At 42.4% G+C, this 26,565-nt stretch overlaps 1 protein-coding gene across 5 annotated transcripts in view; it reads left to right on the top strand.

Moving 5' to 3' along the window:
* The window catches only part of PACRG (parkin coregulated), a 978,203-nt gene that overhangs the window by 764,210 nt on the left and 187,428 nt on the right, over window positions 1-26,565 (top strand). Inside the window, exon 5 of one of the 5 annotated variants that reach the window (XM_075596740.1) lies at window positions 15,868-15,890. The exons of the other annotated variants lie outside the window; for them this stretch is intronic. Within the exon in view, the coding sequence (XP_075452855.1) occupies window positions 15,868-15,875 (8 nt within the window). The 3' untranslated portion in view covers window positions 15,876-15,890. Of the gene's footprint in view, window positions 1-15,867; window positions 15,891-26,565 lie in introns of those variants that run through there. 5 annotated transcript variants of the gene reach the window in all.

Here is a 26,565-nt window from a genome sequence, read left to right as displayed (position 1 = left end):
CATGTTTCAGGGATGTTGCAGCCGATCTGTTAAGTGTACGGGTTAAGCCATGCCATTTTTCAGGGTGTAAAATTGTGCCATGTTATGTCGTTCCCCAAGCGAGGGCGTTGGGTTGTTCACCAGGGGGAGAGTGTAGCCAGGTCCCCCTTTGCCCCCTGCGACCTCCCAGGGAGCCTCCATTGCTAGGAGTGATGTCGGGTGCTGCCGGAGGCCAACGGCAGACCCGACGGCCATCCCAAGGGTGGGGGCCATTGCAGGGAGCAGTGCTCTGCCTCCGCGAGCGGGCCGGTTGCCGGGGACGCGATCGGGCCGTTGCTAAGGCCGCGGTCGCGTCTCTAAGGTCCCGGCGGCCGGCCAAGAGGGCGCTGCCATTACTCAACCACCCGCGCATGCGCAGTGATCGCGCGAGAGTAGGGACAGGTAGGGAGATGTTGCGGCGGCCATTAGGGGTTAGTGTAAGTACAGGGAAGGCGCTCACGCGGCCCCAATGCCAGTACAGGTGCTCCGGGACTACAATTCCCATAGGGCTTAGCGAGGGAGGCACCAGGTGCCTCATAGGAGCCAATAGGGCTGTAGGAAGGCCAGGAGGAGAAGTAGATACTTTTGGTGGGCTTGCAGCTACGTTGTCAGTAGAGTCAGGAGCCCAAGGAAGGAAGTAGGGTGCAGGAGCCGGGGACTCCCTGCACTAGGCCAGCGGCCCTAAGGCCCAAGTTAGTCCTGATTTCCCCACCAGGTTAGTGAGTGTTGCCAGGGATAGCCTCAGGTTAGGGACCCTGTCACTCATGGTAGTTAGAGCTGGGGAATAGGAAGGGATAAGGGGGCTGGTGTTAGTTTGCAGAGCGTTGAGCGTAGTATGAGGCAACTGGGGGGTTCATAGCGGTACCCAATCCGGGGAGCCATAGCCCAGGGCCCGTGCTACGAGTAGGGTGGGTGCAGGGACTTACCTGAATAGGATAGGCACCCCGCATGCCCTAGGAGTTTCCCCCTTTAGCCACTTATGGATGCTGTGCTATAGGGACGGCCTATAGTGCAGTGTATGTCACGTTGCTATACTGTCAGATAGGGACTCAGCGGACGCTGCGGTTCCAGCGACGGAGTTCGGACCCACGTTGGGGTCCACAGAGAATATCGCCAGGATAGGATCAGACGGATTCATCGCACGTCTGACCCTTTGTGAAGCGTTGCTGATCCGAGCACCGGAGTGCTCGGCAGGTATCTACAGTTCTAAGTGCACCAACGGGCCCTTAGTGTAACTGTGACTGCGCAGTCACCCACTGACTCTCTGTAGAGTGCGGGACATTGGGTGGGGTTCTTTGGACACTGGGTGGGATCACCTGGTGTTGGGGAAGCGTCCTGCGCGACGCAGTAGGTGTCTCCTCTAGAGAGGGACACAGGTTATATAAAGGTATTGCCGTGACATGTTATGTTGCTTGTTAGTAAAGTCACTCGTTAATATATCTTCCCGTGTATGTGATTATTGTGTTGTCCTGCGAGGAACCACTCCCTTTCCGGTGGGAGCCATCGCAGGTGGAGGCGCTGCACCTATTGTAAGTGGTTGTCCATAGTATTGTAATTGCCCCAGGTTCCCCGTGGCGGAAGCTCAGCCCTCCTGTGAGCCAACAGGTAACGCACCACACACACCGGGTAACACGTATGTTCTCCGCACCCACACCCTATCTGCGATTGGGGGGGTGGGGGAAACCCGTTACATATATATATACATATATATAATTTCCCATGTTTTGCTGCTTTAAACCATTTCTTCAATTGGCTTAGTTATTGATGAATGCAACATTTTGCATAAAACTTACCACTTTTTGTAATATCCAATACAGACCATTACTCCCAAAGTTCTTTAAAAAATGAACCCATGAAGAGTATTCCTTTACTGGTCCTATACTAGGCATATGTAAATTGAGTACATCATTTGGATTATTGCCTTTAGGGATGCTACAAGCCTATGGTACCTATTTAACCTGCTGATTTGCAGTTTTAAAAGCTGAATGTGACTATAAATGCCTCAAATGCTTTAGGCTATACAGAACAATGAGCTAAACATTTTGTATGGTTTGCTAGGGAAAGAACATAGTTAAATAATGTTTAAAAAGTCTCTATATTTGTATTAATTTGTTCACATAAATAAAGTAACAATAATAAATCTCACCTGTTTCTATTCATTCTTAGTAGAAATCATAATACGTATAATTCCAGCTGAATAGTCCAAGCAGTCCCCGCCAATAAGCAAGTCATTGTTTAAATTCACCTTATATGAAGAAGTGGTCCCCCAAAGCTGAACTGTGGCACTCAAAACTCTGGGAAGCGCCATATTGCTGAGACTGTTACGTGGTTTTTTTTTTTTTTGCGGTAAGAATTTGCAAGGGAAAAACAAGATGGCTGCTAGTCACCCAAACGGAGGCTGTGCCATCTTCCGATGACACAGCTTTTTATTGGTTGTCAGAGTGAGGCTGACCCCAGTGATGCCATTGTTTCTGTCAAACAAAAATTATTGGAAGAGAGATTCCAAATGAAATATGTTTGGAATTGGGGGGTTCCTGTATCTTGAAGTGCTGCTTTAGCTCCACGGAACTCCTTGTTTCAAAATAAGTAAGAAAATATATATATATATATATATAAAAAAAGGAGTAGCATGAATTGTTGCTTTCATATGTTAGAAATGTTTATGAAACATTGCATGTAACCCTCTGGGTACCAAAAGATACCAGAATGATGCTGGTTATCCTGGGTCTTAACCAGTCGATCACTTAGGGTAGTGATCAGGTGGTCGCAACCACTCTCCAAAAACTTGAACGTAAGAGAAAAGAGGGCTCCACTTCCTTTCCCAGAAAATGAAGGTTTATAACATAATCTGCACTTCATAGGGCACCTGGCGTGCATGCCTTCATGACGTTAGGGGTAAGTTAAGGGGTTTAAAGAAATATGCAGCATTTAGATTATTTTAGTAGTGCATATGAGTCCATATTGATTAAGAAGTGCTACTCTGTTAGACACATCCAGCACAATTCCAGTGAATGGCCCATAAAGGATCATATTTATATCATATCATTACACTCTGCTCATATTACTCGACCTCTCTGCAGCATTTGACACAGTGGACCATCCTCTTCTCCTCCACATTCTCCATACTCTAGGTATTCGGAACAAAGCTCTATCCTGGATCTCATCCTACCTCTCCCATCGTACTTTTAGTGTCTCTTCTGCTAACACCTCCTCCTCCTCTATTGATCTCTCTGTGGGGGTACCCCAGGGCTCTGTCCTGGGACCTCTTCTCTTTTCTCTGTACACACTCTCTCTAGGTGACCTAATAACATCTTTTGGGTTTAATTATCACCTCTATGCCGACGACACACAAATATACTTTTCAACACCTGACCTTACACCTGCTGTACAAACCAAAGTTTCTGAATGTCTCTCTGCTATATCATCCTGGATGGCCCTCCGACGCCTTAAACTCAACATGGCTAAAACAGAGCTCCTCATACTTCCTCCCAAACCTGGCCCTACTACCTCCTTCCACATTACTGTTGGAACTACGATCATTCACCCAGTAGCCCAAGCACGCTGCCTAGGGGTCACACTCGACTCCTCTCTCACATTCGCTCCTCACATTCAAAACATTTCTAAAACTTGTCGCTTTTTCCTCCGCAATATAACTAAGATACGCCCTTTCCTCTGTTGTTCGACTGCTAAAACTCTGACTCAGGCCCTCATTCTCTCCCGTCTTGATTACTGTAACCTGCTGCTGTCTGGCCTTCCTGCCTCTCACCTGTCTCCCCTACAATCTATCCTAAATGCTGCTGCCAGAATCACTCTACTCTTTCCTAGATCTGTCTCAGCATCTCCCCTCCTGAAATCCCTCTCCTGGCTTCCGATCAAATCCCGCATCTCACACTCCATTCTTCTCCTCACTTTTAAAGCTTTACATTCTTCTGCCCCTCCTTACATCTCATCCCTAATTTCTCGCTATGCACCATCCAGACTCTCAAGGATGTCTTTTTTCTACCCCCTTTGTATCTAAAGCCCTCTCCCGCCTTAAACCTTTTTCACTGACTGCCCCACACCTCTGGAATGCCCTTCCCCTCAGTACCCGACTAGCACCCTCTCTATCCACCTTTAAGACCCACCTTAAGACACACTTGCTTAAAGAAGCATATGAATAGCACTGTGGATATTCTGAACACAGGATACATAAAGATTGGCCCCCTGCAGACACACTTACCAGAACTCCCTCCTACTGTCTCTGTACGTTCTACCTACCTACCAATTAGACTGTAAGCTCTTCGGGGCAGGGACTCCTCTTCCGAAATGTTACTTTTATTTCTAAAGCACTTATTCCCATGATCTGTTATTTATATTATCTGTTATTTATTTGATTACCACATGTATTACTACTGTGAAGCGCTATGTACACTAATAGCGCTATATAAATAAAGACATACAATACAATACAATACAATTTACTAAGCGATGTAACGCCATAAGGCACCTTCCGTGCTGGAACACAACATACAGCCCATTTACCTGAATAGACCACGAAGGGCCATTATTACTAATGCATGCTTGATGGTATCTTTTGAAGTAGCACTGCTTGGTAAATATGGCCCATGATGTGTTTGCTTTGCAGGAAGCCTTAGCTTGGAGCCAACTTGTTTCTTACTACTAGTACTGTTTTACGACTGCATATTGCTTCATTTAAGAATGTCATAAAATGCAATGGAGTAGAGTCACAGAGTGCAATCTCTTTAATGGCTGTTAATTTATGATCAGGGCTATCAGGTTTTTATGAATCTCACTTTGTTACAGCAATACAGGCATACCCCGCATTAACGTACGCAATGGGACCGGAGCATGTATGTAAAGCGAAAATGTACTTAAAGTGAAGCACTGCATTTTTTCCACTTATTGATGCATGTACTGTACTGCAATCGTCATATGCGTGCATAACTGATGTAAATAACGCATTTGTAACAGGCTCTATAGTCTCCCCGCTTGTGTACAGCTTCGGTACAGGTAGGGAGCTGGTATTGCTGTTAAGGACGTGCTGACAGGCGCATGCGTGAGCTGCGTTTGCCTATTGAGCGATATGTACTTACTCGTGAGTGTACTTTAAGTGAGTGTCCTTAAACCGGGGTATGCCTGTAGTTACCAGTTTATTTTTACCATTAGGATGTCTACTCATAGCAGTGGGTAAACGGAATCCAACTTCTATGCAAAGGCATGAATTAGTAGGGATCAATAAACCAAGGCAAGTAAAACGTTGTTCTAACAGTTTATAGTGTTGCTTTAAGAAATATCTGATTTTCGTTTATTTTTACCACCCACCAAGTGATGCTACATTTGATGGATTTTGATGTCATTATTGTTTGAGACGTGCAAATCGACAGATGGGATGAGAGACTTGCAACACCTGAGAGAGAGATACCTGGGAAATTTGAATACATTTGACATATTTTTTTATTCGCATAATTCCCAGTTAAATCAGGCGTGTGCCCCATATCACGTTCATCTCACCACATGGAGTATAGGATAATCTCTTTTCCTGAAAACTTGCTGCTTACTGAAGATGGAATTTTGCAAGTTTGCCTTATTTGCATACATTTGCATACACGTGTACTGTATATTGCACAGCAGAACAAAACTGCGTAACATGTTTTAATGAATACAGTGAGTTGCAAATCCCTGCAAAGACAGTGAAAGTGTTGCTTGAAATGTTAATTTAAAACATGGGCCCCCTACTGCTGTCTAAATCGAGATTATATTTGCACCTTAATGCACATTATGGTTTTAAAATATATGTCAGTTGCTGAACGTGTTCAGTAGGGTTCCATCTGTAAAAATGAATATTTAAAAAATAATTGAAAAGAGGATTGTTATCCCTGTTTATGTCGTTTTCATGCACATCCTACAGATATTTTGCAAAACAGGCTGATTGTTTGTTTTCAGGGATTCTTGTTTTGATTTAAATTGCAAGTAGAGCATAGTTGAAACAGTGGGATTATGGAACATGCTGTCATTTTCACCCACTCTCCTCCATGTTTCCATGAAAAGATACAATAAGGCCCATTACAGTATAAAAGTAAATACTCTAGTGGCTGCCAACTGATGCCAATAAGTGACTGGAACTGTTTGCAACCCTATAAAAGATTGTGATCAAGATAAAAGCAAGTATTTTAGTTGAATAAATAGGCCCTATGAATGACTTGATTATTAGGAATTCTTACTGTGGTTTTTTTTTTCGACAAAAATATAGAAGTTGCCAATTTTGAACTGACTCAAGGGAATATTTATTATACTATAATAATGCCATTGGTGGAGTAAAAGTTATGGTTTGTGGGGCACAAAGTCAGCAAGGTCTGAGATGGCAAAAAAAAACGGATGTGAGACAAATCAAATAAACTTGTTTATCAAGATTCTAAACTTTGACGTAATGCAGAAAGAAAGAATGTAAAATTAGTTGCGGTCAATGATGTAAAACAGACCCATTAATTACTTACTTTTGTATCTCTTTACATTTTAGTTGTCTTTTCTATTTTACTTTCTGTAGGCACGAGGTCCCAAAGCATAGTATGTTATAACTGTTTGTCAGGTTATGGACAGGTGCAGACAACTGCAGCATTTATGAAGCACATGGCTGTCACAGGATTAACTGTTGTGAAAAGAATTTGACGAACTTATGCTTGCCCAAGGGATCTCAATTTACCAACTCCAACTCTAAACTGCCCACTCTTCTCAGATTGAAGAATATGTTCATAAAATCCTTTGTGCGGGTGAAATGTCATTCTTTTTTTCTGTGTATCATCTACAGTTTTTATCCAAAGTTTTTCCCCGCTTTTTATTAAGAAATAGATTTTCCTATTAGACTACAGAGGTGGTAAAAAAAAGAGCAAAAGGGGAACAAACACAGGAGAAAACAAACAAAATTAGGTTAAAATAAATTAGTTTTTTTTATAGACATGTTAAGGTGACATCTCTTTTAATAAACACAATCCCAGCAAGCTCAGAAACCCAAACCCACAACATTATATATATATATATATATATATATATATATATATATATATATATATATATATATATATATATATATATATATAATGTTGTGGGTTTTGGGGTTCTGAGCTTGCTGGGATTGTGCTTATTGAAAAGAGATGTCACTATATATATATATATAATTTTTTTTTTTTAAACGTTGTATGTGCCTGTCCCTATGGGCAATCTGATTGGTCCGTCGGTCTGTCACTCATCCTCTGGCCAATCAGATTGCTCCGTGGCCCGCCCCCTCTCATTGGCTTGCTTGCTTCTGTGGCCTCGACCGGCCCTCCTCCTCCTCGCACCGCAGCCCGGCCACACTCTTCTTCTCCCTCCTGTTCTCTGTCTCCCTGTCTCCTGCTTAGTCCCCCTGCCCCTGGGTATCACCCCCACCGGGTATTGCCCCCCCTGCCCCCTGGTGTCACTCCCCCCCCCCCCCCCACTGTCCCCTGTGTCGGTCCCCCCTCCCTTTCCCTGGTGCCCCCCTGTCACCTGTGTGTTGCACGTGTGCTCTGAGCCGTCCAGTGGCCTGGCAGTGCGCGCACGCTGCGTCTGCTCCCACTCCTCGGACGGCTCACTGTCCTCCCGACGCCGGCTTGCGCATGCTCCGGGGCGCCATGCGCCCGGCGGACTGCGTTGCATGCTCTACCCCCCACACCCGGGACCGACCGGCGGAGCGCCCGGATAGGAGAGAGGCGCCTTCTGGAACGGTAGGAGCTCGCAGACTGGACGGAGGGGGCTGGTGTCCCCCGGTGGGGGGGGCGGGGCTGCGGCATCCTCACTGCAGTTGTTGTTGGTGCCCAAGGACATGTGTCTCACAGTGTGTATGTGTGCGTGTCTCAGTGTGTGTGTGCGTGTCTCACAGTGTGTGTGTGTCTGTGTGTGTCACAGTGTGTGTGTCACAGTGTGTGTGTGTGTGTGTCACAGTATGTGTGTGTCACAGTGTGTGGGTGTGTGTGTGTGTCACTGTGTGTGTGTCTGTCACTGTGTGTGTGTGTTTGTCACTGTGTGTGTGTCACTGTGTGTGTTTCACTGTGTGTGTGTGTCTCACTGTGTGTGTGCGTGTGTCTCACTGTGTGTGTGTGTCTCACTGTGTGTGTGTCTCACTGTGTGTGTGTCTCACTGTGTGTGTGTCTCACTGTGTGTGTGTCTCACTGTGTGTGTGTGTATCTCACTGTGTGTGTGTGTCTCACTTTGTGTGTGTCTTACTGTGTGCTGCGCGGGGGGGGACACGAAGCTGCTCAGGGGGGGGGGGGACGGTGACCGGAGCGGCACAGGGGGACACACACACACGCCCGGAGCTGTGTAGGGGGGACACACACACGCCCGGAGCTGTGTAGGGGGTGGGGGGGAATGGCCGGCGCTGCGCAGGGGGGGGGAGGGAGGCGGAGAGGGACGGGGGGGTGGAGAGAGGAGGGGAGCAGGAGGTTTTGGTCCTGGGCAGCGCCGGGTCTCTCAGCTAGTGTATATTTATATATATATATATATATATATATATATATAGAGAGAGAGAGAGAAGGAGAGAGAGGGAGAGGGAGAGGGAGAGGGAGAGGGAGAGGGAGAGGGAGAGAGAGAGAGAGAGAGAGAGAGAGAGAGAGAGAGAGAGAGAGAGAGAGAGAGAGAGAGAGACCATACGATACCGGTTGCAACACGACATCAAGGGACAGCACGCAGGTAAGTAAATCATGAATTTTCTATATTTGATAGAATACACAAAAAACGACGTTTCGGTCCCCCAGTGGGACCTTTCTCAAGGTGGTGCACAAGGAGTGATGTTGTAGACATCTATTTTTCACACATTTGTATTCTTAAAATTTGCTATCTTAAATCTGCAGACCAAGCAATATCCTACATGTGGTTTTTTTAAATAAATCCGTTCTGTACTATGAGAAACTACTTGTAATTTCTTTAAACAGCGCTAAATGAAAAATGTATGTATTATAATATAACAAGCATTATTTTGTTTCTATAGCAACCATTTACAAAGTCATATTCCCTATCTTCTGAAACAGGCTCTGGCACACCCCTTTTTGAGTCCTGCCCTCTCTCTAGCAGTGCACTAATTGTATTGACTGCCTAGTCACATGATCTTCCCCACATAACTTTGCATCTTTGCCCCTCTTCTGCTGCACTGACAGCCATTTAGAGCAGGGGGGCACAAACTTTTTTCCCTGCGCCCCCCTGCTGGCGATCCCCTCTGCGGCCCCCCTCACCCCTGCTTCGGCAGCGACTCCGGTGTCATGACGTCACGTTGCCATAGCAACGTGAAATCACATGACCGCGTGGCGTCATTTATCGCCACGTTGCCATGGCGACGCATGTGAGAAGCCGCCGGAGCCAAGGTAAGTTAGGTTTTCAGAGGCCCTGCAGCTACGCCGGCACTTAATTTAAGTGGCTTCGGGAAGCGCGAAGGGCCTCTGCAAACCCCGCGCCCCCCCGCACTCAGTCTCGCACTCCCCAGTTTGCTCACCACTGACTTAGAGAACCCCAGAGCCAAATCTTCGCCGATCGATCACAGGAGAACGAATTGATCAGCTACGTAGCTAATTACTTATTGTGTGGATTGCATTGATGAACATATTAAAGAAAAAAAATGCAGCTTTAAGTTTTAACCAAATCATTTTAAGCAATTAAAGCTGCAGTTCAAGCTCCTGTTTTTTTTGTTTTTTTGTTTTTTTTACTTCATTAGTTTCATGTGGGCAATCTCTACTTACCTAAAGAACTGCATAGCTGCTGGTCAATTTGTTCTCTGTCTATTGATCGTCAAAGTTTGGCGACATCTTTAAATTTGGGGAATGTAAATGGTTGCTATAGTAACAAACATGCTTGTTAATATAGAATACAAGAAAATTGGTCTTTCAAAGTTGTTATTTTTAAAACAGAAAATGCTAAAAGTATTTTTTCTTACTACTGAACACACATGCAGGATATTGCTTGAACTGCAGCTTTAAATGATGCATAACTTTGTAGATGTTTATTAACACCAATCAAATAATAGGATATTTCATATCTATCGAAAATCTTTTTCTTGCGAAAGAGACATGGCTCCGAAACATTGACATTTGTTCTTCTCAGTTATCAGACAATGGAATATGTTTTTTAAACTTTCAAAATGGATAAACAGTGTGAGTTTTACAATTTGTTTCCAATATAAATTTAATTTGCAACCAATTGAAAATTTAGAATCATTTTACCCTAAGGGTAAGCAAATGCTGCCAGTTTTAGGTGAATGTATGAGGTCATTGAAAGAGAGCGCACTTACAGTAAACACATTAGTGCCACAGTTATAGCAGAGATGATGGAAAGTCAGGTAATTGTGAAGTAATTCACTGATCTTAACTGCTCCTGATACATAAACATTAGTCAGATATACGACTGTAGACTACAAGTCTTGTTTAGTAAAGTACCCATTGATTTACAGTATATACCTCCCAAAACATTAATCTATACAACATGTGAGAGATACCTGTGAACATACCCAAGATACCTCGGGTATATGCTAATTTAAATCATTTGGCTAGACTTTGCATATTCAAATTAGTTTATTTCCCACTCCCTAACAAATAGCTCTGTCAGTAGCCAACCTCTTCCCTTTCCCTCTTTCTCCTACCCTCCCAGTTAGCTAACTCAGCCCCTCCCCTGTTTACCCTACACTTCTGGCTAGCTTAGTCAATGGTGCCCCTTTTCACTTCGGGCTCAGGCAGAGCTGAAATGCCATTCAGATCATTCTGAACCGAAGGTGTTTGCTGGGGCTCAGATTTTGCCCCCCCTCCCTTCACTAAGCGTATCTCTGCTTTATACCTTCTATGTCAAATCAATTAGATTTTAAGCTCTTCAGAGCAGGGACTCCTTTTCCTAAATGTTACTTTTATGTCTGAAGCACTTCTTCACATGATGTGTTTTTTTATTATTTGTTATTTATATGATTGTCACGTGTATTACTGTTGTGAAGCGCTATGTACATTAATGGCGCTATATAAATAAAGTAAAAAATACATACATATATACAAACCCTCTTCTCACCTCTTCTCTCTCTCTCTTTCTACTCCTTTTTGCTGCTGGGTATATTTCTCCTAATCCTGGACCCAGCCATAGACACACCTGCTTTCACCCATGCTTTCCTGCCTCCTCATACCTCCCTGCTAAGGGTATTAACCCATCTAACGTAATACCTATTCCTTTTCTTCTTCTCTCTTCCTTTTTCCTGTGCCCTCTGGAATGTCCGCTTTCTGACTAACAAGGCTCTAATTGTACACAACCTCTTCTGCTCTCACTCTCTTCAGCTCTTTGCTTGAATAGAAACCTGGCTCTCACAACATTACTGCTGCTGTCACCTATCAGGGTCTCTCTTTCTCTCATACTAAACTCCCCAATGGTCGGGGTCATGGGGTAGGTCTCCTCTCATCCTGTTGCCAATATCAAATGCACGTTATGCCATAATGTGTTTCTTTCTCTTAGTTTGAGGTTCATGCTGGGCAGATTTTCTACCCTCTCTCTATGTGTGGCAGTCATCTACAGACCACTGACCTCTACAGCCTCTTCCTCCTCTTTTGTCTCTGACTTTAAATCCTGGCTTTCCACCTTTCTCCTCCCCTGACTCTCCTGTCTTTTTTTACTAGGGGACTTCAACTGTCATATTGATAATTCCACCGTCTCCTGGGCATTTTGCATTTTCATATTAACCTCCTCCTTTGTTCTCCACCAGTGGACCAATTCCAGCACCCACAAGGATGATCACTATTTAGACCTGGTCTTTACTAAAAACTGTTCCCTTTCTGATTTCTCTTTCTCCCCCCTTTTGCCCTCTGCCCACAACTTCCTATCATTCTCCACCACTCAATCCCCTTAGCCTCCTCCGACCTGTTCTACTCGCTACTCTCGAGACCTTCGCTCTATTGAGCTCTCTGCTCTGGCATCTACCCTGAACGCTAATCTCTCTTCTCTCTCTGCTTCCTCTGAACCTGAAAATCTTGTCAACTATTACAACTCTATCCTCTCATCCTCTCTTGATCTTTATGCCCCTTTTCAGCTCTGGCACACCCATCCATCTAACCGGCCTTGGCTAAATTCACAAACATGCTTCTTTTGTATTTCCACTGACTCTTTTCAATGCCTTTTGAGGAAATCTCACATTTTGGCTTGTTTTCTGCACCTTATTTCTCCTCTCCTGTTTTAAGTCTTCTTTATATAAGGCCAAACAATACTACTTTTCCACACTGTCTTTTCTCTGTATTTGACAACCTCCTCCAACCTCCCCTTTCCATCCTTCTTGTAGTTCTTATCAAGCCTTTGCCAACCACTTTAAAGACAAGGTAGAAGCTATGCATAAGGAGTCCCTTCCCCCTCCTCTCTGCTTCTACCGAAACCTCCTTCCTCCACTCTTGACTCCTTTTCTCCTGTTACAGAGTTGAAAGTTTCTAAGCTCTTAATCCTATCCCCTCACACTTTATCAGAACTCTTACTCCTGTCTTATTCCCCACTCAGTAAACACTAGGGTAGAGTGGGTAGAGGGTAGAGTCCCCACTCACTCATATATTTAATTACTCCCTGTCCTCTGGCATTTTACCCTCCTCCTTTAACCATGTGGTGGTCATACCTATTCTCAAAAACACCATAGACCCAACGTGTCTTACTAACTACCGACCTGTATCCATCCTGTCTGCCTCCAAACTGCTAGAACATCTCATGTTCTCACGTATGATCAACTTTCTTCATTCCCATGCTCTTCTGGACCCTTGACAATCTGGGTTTCGTACAGCTCACTCTAAAGAGACTGTCTTCATCAAAGTAGTCAATGATCTACATGAAGTCAAATCTCATGGCCATTTTTCCCTATTAATCCTGCTTTATCGCTTTGCTGCCTTCGATATTGTTGATCACCCTCTTCTCCTTCGTATTCTAAACTACATTGGTATCCGCAACAAAGCTGTACCTGGTTCTCATCATACCTCTCCCAACCCAACATTTTGGTTTCTGTTCCTAACATAACTTTGTCTTCTGTTGATATGCCTGTTGGCCTCAGGGCTCTGATCTGGGACCTCTCTTTTTCTCTCTACACACTATTAGTTGTTGACCATCATCAACTCTTTTGGCCTTAGATATCATCTCTATGCAGATGATATACAGATATATCTATCCACTCCTACCCTGAGACCTGAAATCCAGTCCCAAGTCTCTGATTACCTCCTGGCTATATCCTCTTGGATGGTACTCCGCCGCCTTAAACTAAATATGGCTAAAACTGAGCTCCTCATATTTCCCCCTAAACCTGGCCCAATATCCCATTTTCCATCACCATAAATCATTCTACCATCTATCCTATTGCCAAAGCACGTGGCCTACAGTAGGAGTGACATTTGACTCTTCCCTTTCCTTCTCCATTCACATTCAGGACATGGCTAAAACTTGTCGCTCTGTAATTTGGCCAAGATCCGCCCTTTTCTCTGTCACACTACTGCTAAATCTCTAATGCAGGCCCTTATACTCTCCCATCTGAATTATTGTAACATTCTGCTAACAGGCCTTCCTGCCTCACGACTTTCTTCTTTGCAATCTATCCCAAATTCTGCTGCTTGAATAATTTCACTTTCTCCTAAAACGGTCTCTGCTCATCTCCTCCTTAAATCCATCTACTTGCGTCCCATCAAGTTTCGGACTCACAAAGTTCTCCTCCTTACATTCAAGGCTCTCCACTCATCTGCTCCTCCCTATATATCAGGTTTGATCTCTCGCTATGCCCTTGCTCGTCTCCTGCATTCTAGCCATAACAATCTCCTTTCCATCCCTTTCACTTCTAATGCTCTCTTTCGCTTTAAACTTTTTTTTACCTCCCTGCTCCTTACCTCTAGGAAATCCCTCACACTTAGAATACACAAAGCACCTTCTCTCCCCACCTTTAAGACAAACATTTAAACTCACCTCTTAAATAAAGTGCTCCAATAGCCTAGACTCACGGCTACTGTCCAATACCCACAGTCAGTCTTACCAACAACTGCCATCTACTACACTTCACAATCCCTCACCTGCTGTCTAAGTAAGTCTCCCATCTTACCAATTAGGTTGTAAGCTCTCTGGGGCAGGGATTTTCTTTCCTATTGTATGATCTTATTTGTGGAATTTATTGTAGCATAATTCCCTGTACTGTATTGTCTCTCTTGCAAAGTACTAAGTACAGCTGTGGGTGGTATACAAACAAAAATATACATCCATACATCAAAGATTGATGTCTTTTTTTAAAATAAAAGATTAGCATTTTGTCCTTAAAGTATGTTATACAATGTTCTATGCATTACTGTATAATGTCCAAACCCGTTTTGTCATTCAAAGTGTTTCTTTCAATGCCACTGCTGCATTAGAAAAGATCAATGAGCAGCTGAGCTTAAAGACACACAGAGTAAATAAATACTCTGAGGTCCATTACTGAGCTGGACCATAAACCAGTATGCTGTCCACTTTAAGCCATGTATGCATACACTGATATACTGTGTGCATATAACTGAATAAAATGTATTGCTTTAAAACAACAACTGCGAAGAAATATGTATTTGTTCAGCGTTTGGATGAAGGTTGTCCTCTGGGTGTGCTTACGGGCTGACACTCTGATGGCCTAGTCAGTATTATTCTTGCTAACTAGATATGTAGTAGATTAGGTCAAAGTTGACATTTGTTACCATCATGAAATATATTGCTGTTAATTTGGTAAGAGGCATGTTGTAAAATTCTGGGAAAGCATCCATCTCTTGTGGTCCAAACAGGCACACTAAATACAAACAGCTGATTGCATAAATAAACATGATAAAAAAAATATTAAACTTTTCAAGGCTACAGCGGTTTTGGATGTAAAATATGAATACTTCAATAGTAGGTGACAATTGATTTTTTAAAAGAATGTACCATATTTGTAATATTTATATATAGACTAGCTTTTGTACCCGGCTTCGCCCGGGGAGCTGCCGGCACAACTCACCGCGCTGCTGCCGCATCTCCCCTCGCTGCCAGCACATCTCCCCGTGCTGCTACCGCATCTCCACTCACTGCTGGCACATCTCCCCGTTCCCCCTCCCCCTCACCTCCTCCCCCCGCTGCCGGTACATCTCCCCACCTCCCCTCCCCCCGTTGCTGACACATCTCCCCGCGCTGCTGCCGCATCTCCCCTCGCTGCCTGCACATCTCCCTGTCCCCCCCGCCCCTCCGCTGCCGGCACATCTCCCCTCCCCCCGCTGGTACATCTCCCCCCGCTGCCGGCACATCTCCCCGCGCTGCTGCCGCATCTCCCCTCGCTGCCGGCACATCTCCCCCCCCTGCTGGCACATCTCCCCCCGCTAGCTGGCACATCTCCACCCGCTAGCTGGTACATCTCCCCCCCCTCTGCTGGCACATCTCCCCCGCATATCTCACATCTCACACACACAGAGACATGCACACACAGCCCCGATCCATCCAAGGACATGCCCCTTCCCTTAGTAGCCACGTCCTTCTGCTCCAGCTCTAACATTTTTGCAGGACACCCGATGGAAACTTAGAATGTCCATAATTTGGGAGGTGAGTCATATTGGAAGCTCTAAATAGTTGCGTTGACCTACAAATCCGCAGCACAATGTCCAGTAAAAGTTTTGTTGTGCTACGTCGTGCCGTTTGTGAGATTTTGATGCTTTGGACATACAAAAAACAAACAAACGGAATACCAAACTTAGAAATATAGTAAAGATAGAGGCTCCCTCTGGAGAATGAAACATCGATATGTTTGTTATTCACCTAATATTATGTTGCTACTGTATGTGCTGGTATTTATTTTTCTTTTTTTCTTTTTATTTTATATAGATGGATAAATATATATCTACAAAACAAAAAGTAAGCGTTTGCTATAGTATTCCAATAGGTTTGATCAAAATTTCCAGTTTGAAAAAATGTCAAAACATTTTGGCACAAAACTTTGAGCAAAATGCCCGAATTGTTGAAACTTCACTATTTTGTTTTTTTAAATTAAAGTGGCTAATGCGCATCCTTTTGACTTGTACAAATGTTTGATTTAATTTTTTTAAGTGAAACCAATCGAAATTCATCCAACGCATTTGACGAAATGCGTTGGGGCCCGGATGCTCAGACGTATTATGTCTCAAAGAGCGGCAAGTGTATCGAGACACTTGCGCAATTCAGAGTGGTAGCTGATACAAATTGGATTACTCTGTTGCTACTTTGTTTCCTGGATGGTTCCAAGGCTAGGACTCCCTTACTTTATCACATATTCCGGACTGGGAGTGATTGTCCGTCAATACGGAGTATAAGAGTCCCCAGATGAGTATCTGAGATATCATCTCTCAATGCACATGTTCTAGCTACACTTGTGAGTGTACTATTTGTACCTCCTATTTTTGATAATAAATGTAACACAGATTTATGCTATGTGGCACGCACCTCTTTTTTCTTTTTCCGAAATATATATATATATAGTATATACATTTTTGCTTTGATTTGCTTTGCCGCAGGTTTGATCAAAGTTTCCAAAGTTTGGAAAAATGGCAAAACTTTTTGACACCAAACTTTGAGCAAAATGCCCCAAATTGTTGAAAATTCTCTATTTGTTTTTTAAAATTAAAGTCACTAATACGCATCCTTTTGACTTTTACATATGTTTACATATGCGAAACCAATCGCAATTCATCAAACATGCAATGCCCCTTGACTTTTAGCGTTTAAGCAAACTTTTAAAAATGTTAATCATACAAAGATTCGCTCAGCTCTACTTAAAATACATCTAGTCTAGATTTAAGCAGTTGATAGCATGTTGAGAGATCTCATCTGGTGCAAAGATTTTGTCACAAATTCTCCATTCTAATTGCACCAAAAATACTCATTATGTCTACTTTTATAAGTTATGGCATTTTGTAAGATCCCCCTTTGTTTAATGAGTCAATAAAATAGTAAATACAGTGGTGCAAACCACTACATTTCACAACATAACAAGAAGATGACACATCATTATTACATCTACCCGTATAGTCTTTGAAATAACAGTAGCACTTACAAAATACTCTGCAAATTAATATCATATTTAAATAAAATCTACATTCTAGTATTGCTACAATACAAATATTAGCTGTGTCTAATATGATTAAAAAACGGATTATTCACTCTGGAGTAGTCAAGAATACATTAGGACCCACCATACCCACCCTCCACTGAGCACTGAAAAAACCTCCCAGAAGTCTTAGCGTTGTGCACTATGAGGGAGACAGCTGCAGCGCTGATAAATATTGCCCCCTTATCCTGTACAGCAGGCATGCGCAAACTTCTGATGCTGCACCCCCCTGCATCAACTCTCCCAGTGCTCGCGCCCCCCTTACCTGCCTGTCGGCATCAGCGGGGTCATGTGATGGCACGTTGTCATGTCAATGGGCGTCAACGCGGGGTCATGTGATGTCACATGACCCAGTTGTGACATTTGACACCACGTTGCCATGTCAACGCGTCATCTGAAGCCGGCTGAACCTCGGTAAGTTCAGTTGTAGACGCCTCACGCGATCCCCCGGCATTTAATTTAAATGCCTTGGGGAAGAGCGTGGGACCTCTGCAACCGCCCATGCCCCCCCAAGAAAATCCTGCACCCCCTGCGGGGGCACCCCCCAGTTTGCACACCCCTGCTCTACAGCACACTGAAAGTTGGCCTACTTCAATTGTATGAGTGAAAAAAAGGGTAAAACCCCTCTGGTGATGCTCTAACTATGCAAGGTAATCAATAAGTAGTTCACAAAAATAAATGTTCTTAGAGAAACGGTATATAACATTGAAAAAATGAAGCGTTGTATCCGAGTGTCCGAGTGTCTTATGGGTATGCTGATGGTGTGTGTGTGCCTGAATACCCCCACCTCACCTGTATAGAGCCGTAGAAAAGTTCTCACCACGCCGATGATACACACCCCCCCGAGATGTATAATGGGGTAAAAACCTCCTCAGCCGAGCGTGCGGCAACCCGGTATGTGGGGACTGGCAGATGGAAATAGAGACCTGCAAGCAGAGTCTCCCGCCGTCTTACCGGGTGCCAGATGGATGTTCTCAGAAGTACCGGGCCGTTGCTGTCGATGGGGTAGGTGGTGGCTGCTGGTAGAGAAGACAGGACGATCCACTCCTCCATGAGATGTCTGTCAGTGATGTTGCTTCCCGGTGCAGGTGAGGGAAACGGTTATCGGCTACACACTGGCTAATCTCCAGACACTCCGCAGCTAGAAGAGGAAATCCTCTAGATGTTCACAGCTGATCCGCAACAGAGATACCGTGGCGTGCTGCAATACTAGGGTAAGAAATCAAAAACGTAGCAAAGGAGTAGAGCACTGCCAAAATATGAAAAAATCAAAAAAAGGGGGCCGGTTGCAAAAATGTTTATTAATTGGGCATATAAGCCAAAAAAAGGACAAACACACTAACGTTTAAAAACTCTGACGCGTTTCCCGCCGTGGAGGCTCTTTATCAAATATAAAGCGCCTCCACGGCGGGAAACGCGTCAGAGTTTTTAAACGTTAGTGTGTTTGTCCTTTTTTTGGCTTATATGCCCAATTAATAAACATTTTTGCAACCGGCCCCCTTTTTTTGATTTTTTCATATTTTGGCAGTGCTCTACTCCTTTGCTATGTTTCTACTTCAATTGTAGTTCCACCCCTAAATGTGTGAATGAGCATACCTAGTGCCTGAATTAGATGTGAACCAGTTATATAAAACTTGGTTTGGATAGGGGTTCACAAGGAGAATTTTGGGAACTACTGCTTTACACTAAGTTATTTCGATTTTAATCCATTTAATACATCTTGTTTACTTTAAACAATGCCTAAAATAAACTAAGTGGGATATTATAAGGAGGGATATACACATTCTAGGGGTCATTTACAACTCACTTCATAGTTCTTGGTTATGGGAAATGCAGACCCAATGGATTATGATATGCCTAGTATTGTAGAGCAATCACAGTAGATTGCTGCATGGCTGCTGTGGAAAATACCTCTGGGCCCCTTTTGCAACCAAGATTTGCATTTCTCTGTGACCTTAAAATGATCTGTATTTTGAGCCCAAGGCTAAATACTCAGGTTTCTTAACTAGAGATGAAAATTGCCCTGAATTGGTAGGAGTTTAAGGAGGCATGTGTAAATAAAGTTTACATGTCTTATGATTAAATTGAGTTACAGTACTAAGCTCCATATTACTGTTGAAAGCATAGGCTTTTCTTAGGATTTCCATCTTGTATTAGTGCTCTTTTAGCACAGCAGCAATACTTAAGAGCAACATGTGACTCATATAGACCTGAGTGATGTTGTTGACACATTAGAACTGTAAAATAGTTTTGTAAATGATAGGCAGGATTTAAACAGACTAGGGCTTAATTCATTTAGTTGTTTTTTTTAAGGAGTTTCTAAGTGCTAGATTTGAAAAGAGACTTTGAAATGAAAAATCCATTGAATGAGTGCATTTTGTGATTGCACTTGAGTGAATTGTGTGAACAAGTAGGCAAACGATAATGACAGATCCTATATGACAGAATCCTGGTGGCAGCTTCTTCTGAAAGAGACACTAACATTACTGTATATTGGAGGCTCTTTGGAACAGATTGTGAAATTCTATGTACAGTAAAGTGTACACTGTAGGCAGTTGTAAGAATGACTATGTGTATCAAAATGTATTACTTTAATGTTTATGACCTACAGTACACACACAGCAACCTTTGTACTTATTAAAATTAAGCTTCATATGACCCTAGAGTTGCCAGGTGTCCAGTTTTGAAACGGACAGACCGGTATTTTGCCGATCTGTCCGGTAAAAAATGAGAGGTAATACCGGACATGTAGGTGTCCGGTATTTTCCCTCTCTGGATGTGCGGGCAGCGGGACTGCGAAGGTTGGACGGGTGCAGCGTCTCCACTCTTACTTCTGATTTAGAAGCAGGCTGCAGCATCTGGTAACCAGGGAAAGGGGTGTCATCCCCCCTCCCAGCCAAAGAGAAGACTAACCAATGTGAGGGCTCAACGTCATGCACAGCTCCCCCATTTGCATGCTGGGAAATGTAGTTTCCTCCCAGCTTTGCATGTGGGAGAGGAGAGGAGAGTTCCACTCTGTACCTGCTAGCACAGGTAAGAGACCAGGAGGGGGAGAGGATGAAAAAGGAGGATGAGGAAGTGGTGAGGAAGGTGGTTGAGGAAGAGGTGAGGAAGGAGGATGAGGAATTGGTGAGGAAGGAAGATGGTGGTGGTGAGGAAGGAGGGGGTGGTGGTGAGGAAGGAGGAGGGGGTGAAGGTGAGGGAGGGAGGGTGAAGGTGAAGAAGGGGGTGTGATGGTGAGGGAGAGGTGAAGGTGAGGAAGAGGAGGAGGGGGTGAAGGTGAGGAAGAAGGAGGAGGGGGGTGAAGGTGAGGAAGGAGGAGATGGAGAAGGGGGGTGAAGATGAGAAAGGAGGAGGAGGGGGTGAAGGTGAGGAAGGTGGAGGTGGAGTCGGGTGATGGTGAGGAAGGAGGAGGGGGTGGTGGTGTGAGAGGATAAGGGGGGGAGAGAGGATGAGGTGGGTTGCAACAATCTTGGAAGTAGTGGGAGAGAAGCATTAAGATCAGTATAGCTTGCCATGTATGACTGCAGGTATGTTATTTATAAATGATCAGATCCGTTATGTCATTTTTTTCTAAATTTCACTCCACATATGCACCAATTTGCACTATTTCATATTCTATTTCGTAAAAAATGCTGGGAGGGTGCTCAATCCCCTCTCCAGAATTTTTTACGAAATAGAATATGAAATGGTGCAAACTAGGAGTGAAATTTAGAAAAAATGACATACGGTCTGAGAATTTATAAATAACATACCTCCCCACTGGCTTTTCGAACGAGCCGCATTTTTCACCTTGTGTCCAGTATTTTTTGAGAAGCCACCTGGCAAACCTATGTGACCCATGTTCGTTTTGCCAAGTTATCAGTAAAGACGAGATCTCTAGCATTTTGAAGCTTTATTTATTTATCAAAAAATAGAACCTCAAGGCTGAGATTCGGTTCTACTAATGTTTGTTTGTATTTATATATGTATTGCCTGTTTTGTAGTATATCCCTTATATTCTGCCTGTTCTGTAAAGTACATACAGTACTTTCTGATTTGAGCTATATAAATAAAAAAAACGAACAAGAATGTAATTGAAAGTTAGTGGGGACAGCCATTACACTATTTGCATACATTAAGACTAGTTGATGGAAAAAAATACTTTATCTGAGGATTTTGTCTATTAGTTGATATAGCAAACAGGAGTTTCAAAAACGAATTGGGAATATCTTAAAAAAAAATCTCACTTCATTGGTAAGCGATTCTTGCCCCTGGTATGCTAATTGTTTACAATTGTGACCCCAAAGATACTCTATAAGCTCCAAAAATTCTAATTTTTATAAAAAAAGTAATTTTAGTCTGATAATATGTATACAAACTTAGTATTGTTATTCATTTTCATGGGAATTAAATGTTGTAACAGCTCTTGAGCTATGACCAAAGATACAGTGGAATAACCTTGAGCTTCAAATGTCAACAGTGTGAGCTCAGGGCTGTTCATATATGTGTTACATTTTTCTAAGCGCATGAATGCTTTCAAAACAGGCCACAAATACCATAGCTTGCATAGAGGTGTTTACAAGTGCTGTGGATTGATTGATATATTCTAAGATATTACCTCACAAGAGTCAGAAAAACAGTGTTGATTTGCAATTTGTTGCAGGATTCTCTGCCACTGAATTAGTTACCTAGATGTTTGGGATACAAATGTATGGCATAGAAACACAACTTGTTATGTCATGCATTCCTACACAGCCTTCAAAACTAAGATATAAACATACTGAGAGGTCTAATCTTGGCTTTGGCTCCAGGTTTTACGTACCTTCTTAGTAGTCAATTGAGTAGTAGTTTCAATTGTTATTATTGCTATCAATCATGTATTCACAAGGTAGAAGATAAGTTATGAAATAAAGAAATATAAATACATATTGTTTATTTTTCATTGCTTTGCTTTCTTGGTGTAACTATAATGGTGAATAAAAAGGCACCCTCTGGTTTGTTAAAACACGACTGCTATCAATTTTGAGAAGTTAATGGAAGCATATATCTGTTGTTGAAATCAGGGGTGCTCAACTACAGTCCTCAAGCCCCCCCAACAGGTGAGGTTTTCAGGATATCCCAGCTTCAACACAGAGACCAAGAGTGGAGAGGTCGCTAATGTTAGCTTCAAGAGCAAGGGGAGGCCTGGGAGTTCCTGATGTTATAAGATATAAGATATTATCAAGCAGCCCAGCTAAAACAAGGAGTGATCTAGAATAATCAGTGTTCGACAAACCTATACATTTGCTCGCCCCGGGCGAGTGGATTTAACCCCCGGGCGAGTAAATATTGGCCCAAGCAGCACACGTTTGGTACTAGGTGGCGAGTAGATTTTTTTGTGTGGCGAGTAGATTTTTTGGTGATTTGTCAACCACTGAGAATAATGATCCAGCAATATGCTGTTGGCTAGACATTTAATCCTGCTATGCGAGACCCCTATCTCTCACAGAGTCTCTGTGGTCCTCAGGGATCAAAGAGATCCTAGGAGGGAAGTTTGACCTGGGACCAATGAGGTGCACGTGGGATATATGGTCAAAAATAAAAAGGAATACGCTTTAGCATATTCGCGATCACAACTAACCCCTATTTTTAATAACCAGGCTTACCCCCTGGCTGTTCCAGAATGCAATTTAGTAAATTCCAAATCTTATTATCAAAATAGCGGCTGACCTGGTAGAAAAGGGAAAGATCCTATCTTACCAGGAACTTCACTGTAAATACCAAACTCAAGCTCTACATCTTTTTACATTTCTCCAAATCAGACATTTCTTCTCAATAATCTCACATAATATGAGCTTCCCCAATTTATCAAAATGTGAAACTTACTGCAAGAGAGGCATCTACCAGAGAGGTCTAATATCGGGAATATATCTGGATATAGAGTCATCAGTAAATACACCGGATCATAATTATACTGTATGTTAAAATGGGCTGAAGACCTCAACATAGAGATAGATAGGGCGACTGGGAGGATATCTGGGAATCGGCAGCTAAAACCTCAATTTGCACAACAAAAAAGAAAAATATTTACAAAATGTTATTCCAATAGTACTTAACTCCTAGTAGGCTGAGCCAGAGCTTCCCGGGAACACCATATCTATACTGGAGAGGGTGCGGTCTTAGAGGACATATGGCCCACATGTGGATTACATGTCCAGTTGTGCAGAATTTTTGGACTACGATTCAAAGCATAATTACGGAAGTCACAGAAATAAGAATACCTCTAGACCCACTGATCTTTGTGTTGGCTAAACCAGTCAAAAATCTTCATCCACCCATGAAGCGGCTAATCTCCTTTATTTTAACGCGCAAGATGTTCCATAGCCGCGGCATGGAAAAAAATTAACACTCCCTCCAGAAAACTGTAACCAAAAGAATAAATGAAGTAATGTTCATGGAAAAACTAACAGCCCAGCTGAAACAAACTACAAAAGAGTTCTATAAGATGTGGGAACCATGGCTTCAGAGCTAGGTAAATATACAAAAAAATAACAAATGGCAAAAACCCTTATTTAATAAATAAAAGATGAAGACTCACAGATATCAGGGTACTGAAATGCCCAGGGGCTCGAGGGCTAGATCAGAAGGAGGGGACACCCTGTCACCTATATCCTCCTCCCCCCCCTATCTGTTTTCCCCCCACTTCCAACCTTCCATGCCCCCCCTCCAACTTTCCCCCCTCTCTCCCTGTCTCTCTCTCTCTCTGCTCTTCTCTGTCACTTTAGTCTTCTCTTTCCCTGTCCACTCCCAATTTCTCTAAGAGGCTACAGATACTATGATCTTCATTGTAAAACTAAGGAGCAAATGGTTCAGAGCCCGCCAGATCGCCCGATTATACAAAGTGTTAATACATGCTAAATGTCAAAGATGGATGATTGTCTCTCCCACTGGATTGGGACAAGATAACACTATGTAAACTATTTTACGTTCCTAAAGTAGTGCTCCCACTGTAATGTTGTAATCTGTATATCTCTGAAAATCTAATAAAAAAGATTGAAAAAAAAAAAATAATCAACATTCGATTCGAACTTCGATCCAAACTTTTCAGGAAAAAACCTACAAACTTTTGTGAATAGTGTGAAGTTTGGAAAAGTTCAAACCACATTAGTTTTTTCCAGAATTTTTAAACACAAACTGAACATTGAAACCAATCGAGTTTTGGCAAAAAAACCCCAAAAATGTAGATTCCATGTTTGTGAAGGTTCCATACGTGTTCACAGAGAGATTACTTAGATCTATATGAAATTTACAAACTATTGTAGTTTTGGTACCTCTGGAATATACTGTACTGTAATCTGACTTGCTCAAAACTGTAAGGAAATAGCACTGGGTTCCAAACCGCAGTACTACTTAGTGGTAATTCAATATAAAGTGCAATGTACTCTGAAGCAGCCAATTGCACTTAGATCATTGACTTGAATGCCAGTTTTTTCAGCCAATCATAGTGTTCTCTGCCGCTAGCATCAATTGTTTTGTCATCAAAATGAGATGTATGAATTTTATCCTTTTTTTTCTTTTCTTGTCTTATCTGTTTTGTAGCGTTTTGTTATTTGTATATAGATATATTCATATAAGCAAACCCACAAGCATTTAAAGATTATGAATGTCAGTTTGTGGGTTTTCACAGTGAATGTAGGTTTGGAATCCAAGAAATTCAGCTTCATTTGCATTTGTCTTTCTTTCTTCTTTTTTTTTGCAGATCATTAGCTCACTTAACAATTGTTTGGGCTTACAATACATTTCAGATCTCCCTAGAAAATAAGTGAATTCATGTTATTTATATATAGTCAATGTGATGGCAACCCCAAGCACTAACAGGCAGCAGTGTCATAATCTCATCTGAGAAAGCTATAGGCAGTGTACAAGAAAATGTGCAGATTTAGTAGCTTCTTCAAACTAATTGCTTGTAAAATAAGATGGGAGAGGAGCAGTTGTCAGCTATTCAATGTGTACCAATCCTGTCTAATTCCAATGGTAGTGGCATATGAAATGGCTTTGGTACTGTAGTTAACAACATAAAGATACCAACATGTATGATTCTATATAATTCTCTGCCTTGGTGTCAGTCAATCACTGCATTGTTATAACGTTCCCAAATGCACTCAGAAGATGAACATGACAGATTTTACAACACCTTTGAAGTGCTTAGCAAAGTATAAACTGACAAATGCTTTATTCCTTATAATGGGGATGGCTTAGCAGTCTTGGTGGAAGACCAATGAAATCGATGAATGTACTGTACAGTAGGTTGAGAATGTAGAAATCCTGATGCTTACAGTATGAAGGTTGTGTTAGATTCTGTATAAATTGCTGACAGCATGACATGGTAGTTCCTGAATCACACTATTTTCAGCTCCAAGGAACCCCTGGTTTCTGAGAGACATACCGGTAAAGGTACAATACCTCTTGCCCCCTAAACATTTCCTGCTTTTATTTATTTAATATATTTTTGTTTAGTGTCAAAATCATTGTTTTCTGAATCTCTAGCGTGTGAGAATACCAAAGCTTTTGGGGAGACATCGATTTTGACCTCGGGGACACTTAATATTTCAACTACTCATAATATCTCTTGAATGAAACATTAGATAAAAAAAAAATCTCCCATAAAAGGGCGACGAGATCATTCAAAGTAAATAATATAAACAAATATCTAAAAAAAGTGTCCAACATAGACTGTAGACTATAAATTGCAGTCTAATAAGAAGCCACAGTAGATGGCGTTGCAGCTTTCTGTTGGCCCAGTTGACGCTGGAAATTTTGGGGGGTACCCTGAGCTGAAAAGAGAACGGTTCAGCTCTGTGGACCTCCCTGTTATACATCCTGTCAAAAATTGGGTGGAGGGCAAAAAACAAACACATTTAATAATGTATTTTATTATATATTTTTGTAGGAATTTTTAGTTTACAAGGAAATACCCTTTTACTTAGCCATTTAATCTGGGAACTAATTTGGAAAATATAATTGTCAGTTCATATTATTACCTAGTCCATTCATATGATTTTGTTTAAACTGCATACAATCAACTGAAAGGATCTCTCATCTGTGACAATCTACCAACTTCATTGTATTTCCATAGCAATGGGAGCTTGAAGTGGCACAGGGAGAATTTATTGCCTTAAGATTTATTTTCATAAAGAAAGAATAGTTGGGAAGCTGTGAAAGTACTGCTGAATATAGGCTCATGATGCTTACCATCAATCTTATATTCTAAGAAACCAATCCCTGATATATATCTTCAGGGGAAAAAAGAAAACAGAATATCTATCTATCTTTTTTTTTTCCTATGGTGACAATATGTTTCTACAAACATTTTTGTCAAGTTTTAACAATCCGTCATAAATGTACCAGCTGCACCAGGGATTTTTTTTTCAATAGCTTTTCTGGCAACTACCTTGGTGATTTGTTGCCAACAAAATGAA

The sequence above is a fragment of the Ascaphus truei genome, chromosome 4, assembly GCF_040206685.1.
Source record: "Ascaphus truei isolate aAscTru1 chromosome 4, aAscTru1.hap1, whole genome shotgun sequence".
Classification (NCBI taxonomy): domain Eukaryota; kingdom Metazoa; phylum Chordata; class Amphibia; order Anura; family Ascaphidae; genus Ascaphus; species Ascaphus truei.
This window is presented reverse-complemented; position numbering and strand designations above follow the sequence as displayed.